The sequence below is a fragment of the Alligator sinensis genome, unplaced genomic scaffold (genome assembly GCF_000455745.1).
Source record: "Alligator sinensis unplaced genomic scaffold, ASM45574v1 scaffold827_1, whole genome shotgun sequence".
NCBI lineage: Eukaryota > Metazoa > Chordata > Crocodylia > Alligatoridae > Alligator > Alligator sinensis.
This window is the reverse complement of record NW_005842726.1, coordinates 334,401-337,276: the sequence shown is the minus strand read 5'-3', so window position 1 is coordinate 337,276 and position 2,876 is coordinate 334,401. Positions and strand designations below refer to the sequence as shown.

The 2,876-nt window shown below is 36.5% G+C and overlaps 1 protein-coding gene across 2 annotated transcripts in view; it reads right to left on the bottom strand.

Annotated features, from left to right (window-relative positions):
- ITFG1 (integrin alpha FG-GAP repeat containing 1) overlaps positions 1-2,876 on the bottom strand; it is a 219,301-nt gene that overhangs the window by 206,042 nt on the left and 10,383 nt on the right. For both annotated transcript variants that reach the window (XM_006034335.3, XM_025216323.1), the window contains exon 5: positions 1,773-1,847. In XM_006034335.3, the coding sequence (XP_006034397.1) occupies positions 1,773-1,847 (75 nt within the window). The remainder of the gene's footprint in view (positions 1-1,772; positions 1,848-2,876) is intronic.

Here is a 2,876-nt window from a genome sequence, read left to right as displayed (position 1 = left end):
GCGCAGATCGGGGGCCGGCGCCCCAGCGCGGAAGAGCTGGGGGAAGCGATTCAGGAGCTAGATGTCAATATCTGAGCAGTCTTTCCCCACTCTTCCCCTCCCTCTCCTTAGTTTCTGTTTACCTGCAAGCAAGCCCAACTTCAAAACGTGCTGAAACAACTTCAATACGAAACACCGGTCAAAATTTCTCACAGCCCTACTTTCCATTAATTGACAAAATGTAATTTTTCAGTGGACCAAAACCCTAGTAATACATAGAGATGATGTCAGGCACTGAGCTCAAGGAAATTCTCAGAAGAGACTGTGATGGACAAAAGTAAAAAAAAAAAATTAAGAAAAGCAGAAGACAGTGGATTGTCTCTTCCACTCCTCTTACTGAACTCTTGGTATCCTCTACCTTCTAGAGAACTCAGGAGACCTGCAGGAGAGAAGCAGGAATTAAACCCAGAAGTTCTCCAAGTAAGTCATGGACTCTTGACATTCAAGTACTTTGCAGAGTCCAACAAACAACATGGATGTAATCATACCATTTACTGGTGTGAACTGATGCTTAAAATTCAAAATCAATTGAAAATAAATAGGAAAAAAGGGTTAGATATTTTTTATCCATTTGGCTTTTTTACTGTAGGATAGGAAATAGATGGACGTAAAAACCACAAGGGTAGACCTACTCATTCTAATTCAGAAGTTCATTCCCTTTGGGAACTGTCAAGTAAATAGGGAGGAGAAGAGGGAATTAAAAGCAACAAATATACACCGAATCCAAAAGCAATTGCCAGAAACCAAAAACTACAAAAAAAAAAAAAAAATTTACCTCCAGTGAAAAGGTTCCAGTGTCATCAGACAATACCATACCAGCATTTATTGTAACACTTTAAGATACTGACTGAACCAGAGGTTAACTTCCTAGTGTGTCCCTAAACACAAACTATACAGAGTGTGGTGGTCTGTACATATGAACATTACTCGCACACATTTATCAGTTCCCTAACTAACGATAATGGATAGTCCATTGGAATCTGTAGAAACACCTTTCACTTACTTTTCACAATTTTTGTGATCTTTTAGTCTACGTATGAAGTTAGTGTCTCAGACTAAACTCAAAAGACTGTCATTGGGCTACATGTTTGTACAGCATCTAGCACATTAGTGTTGCACAAAGGTAATTAAAGCTAAATGGCACACAGTGCATTACTTAAGTGGATCCCAATACCACCAAGACACTATCTTGGACTTTCATGTCAAACAACACATTACTCAATTTCAGTTTTCTTGAAATTGCCACCCAACTATGGTTTTCCACAAGAATGCTGCAGAAATTAGAGTATTTGTTGTAGTCATGGTGGTGCAGGAAATGTGAGAGAAGCAAAGGACTTTGGGCAATATCTTTATTAGATCAACTACGTTGATAGGAGAAATGTTAGAAAAGCTTCAGGCACAAAGTGCCTTCCTTAAGACCCTTTCTCCATTTCTGCTTCTTTTCCAGGCCTGAGGAAGGACACTTTGTGCCTCAAAGCTTCTTTTCCTGCAACAACATAGTTTAATAAAAGATACTGAAAAAGGATCCTTGTTATTCACAGAAATTAGATGCAACATGCTGGAGTACATAAAGCATTGATCCTAAAAAGAAGAGGAGAAGAATGAAAAAGTTTCAAGGACTATACACCTCTGTGTCAACAAAATAGTATTATTAATTAAGGTTGACAGTGATGCATATGTACAAAGAAAGAAACATTAATAATGAATGTTAATAAGTAAAAATCTCGGCTTACCTGCCTATCAATATCTGTGGCTTATCCGTCTCATTTGTAACACCAAAGACATCTGGAACTAAATCACCATTGAAACTGAAAATAAGAGCAAATTCAACATCATCTTAATGCAAACTATCAGTACTTGGTATTATAAAATGTCCTTTGTTCAACTTGAGACACTAAACAAAAGCATTTTGTTTTGTGCTTTGACCTTGGAGTTTCATTTCTACACCAAATTGTTTAATACCAGGGTTCATACAAATAATCTCCCATAGTACGTCAAACCAAGATGAGGACTTGATGCAGGGATATGTCAGATACTTCAAACTGACTTATATGAAGTATCTTCACCACTTTGCTTTAAAGTTTATCATGGGATTCATTTCAAATCAGTTTCTGCATTCTTAAAACAACCCTAACTGCATTTTTCCACCCCAAGTTTGAATAAAACCTCTTTCCAATTCCTAGTGTTCCCAAAAGTTCTTCTGGTCCAACTGTGGGAGAAATTGGTATAATTTAATAATCTAATCCCAATCATCATACTTTCAACAGACCTCCTTTCCTTTTTCCTTATTGTTCCAGACTCAACAGTATGCTCAAAAAAACCTAGCAGTTCTGGTAGCCTGTTTGTTTGCCCTAAGTCTGACTTCAAGACTGACCTGTAACATACTTTGAAGCATACAACACCAGCAAACATGGAATCTGAATTCATATATTGTTAAGATCCAGCAAAAAAAAAAAAGTCGCCAAAACTGCCAAGTTTGGCTGGCCTATTTGAGTACAGGGAACATAACAGAAGTATAAGAACATAACACAGGATAGCTTTAAAAAAATAAAATAAATCAGACAACATGTTAAATATTCATCCATTATAACATGGGTGCCTCGGAAGACTGGGCAAACATTTAAGCTTCAGGATCATGTTTCATTAACAGTTACTAACATTTACACAGCAAGACACAGAAATATATATAAAAAAAAATATCACTGTTGTGGATGGCATATTTTTATTCAAAATTATGAACATTATAGTTAAAAGAAATGTATTTCTAATAAAACTCCCATTTTCCTTTGTGTCCAATGCAAACTAAGTAGAAAATAAAAAGATACCGATCTCTTTCC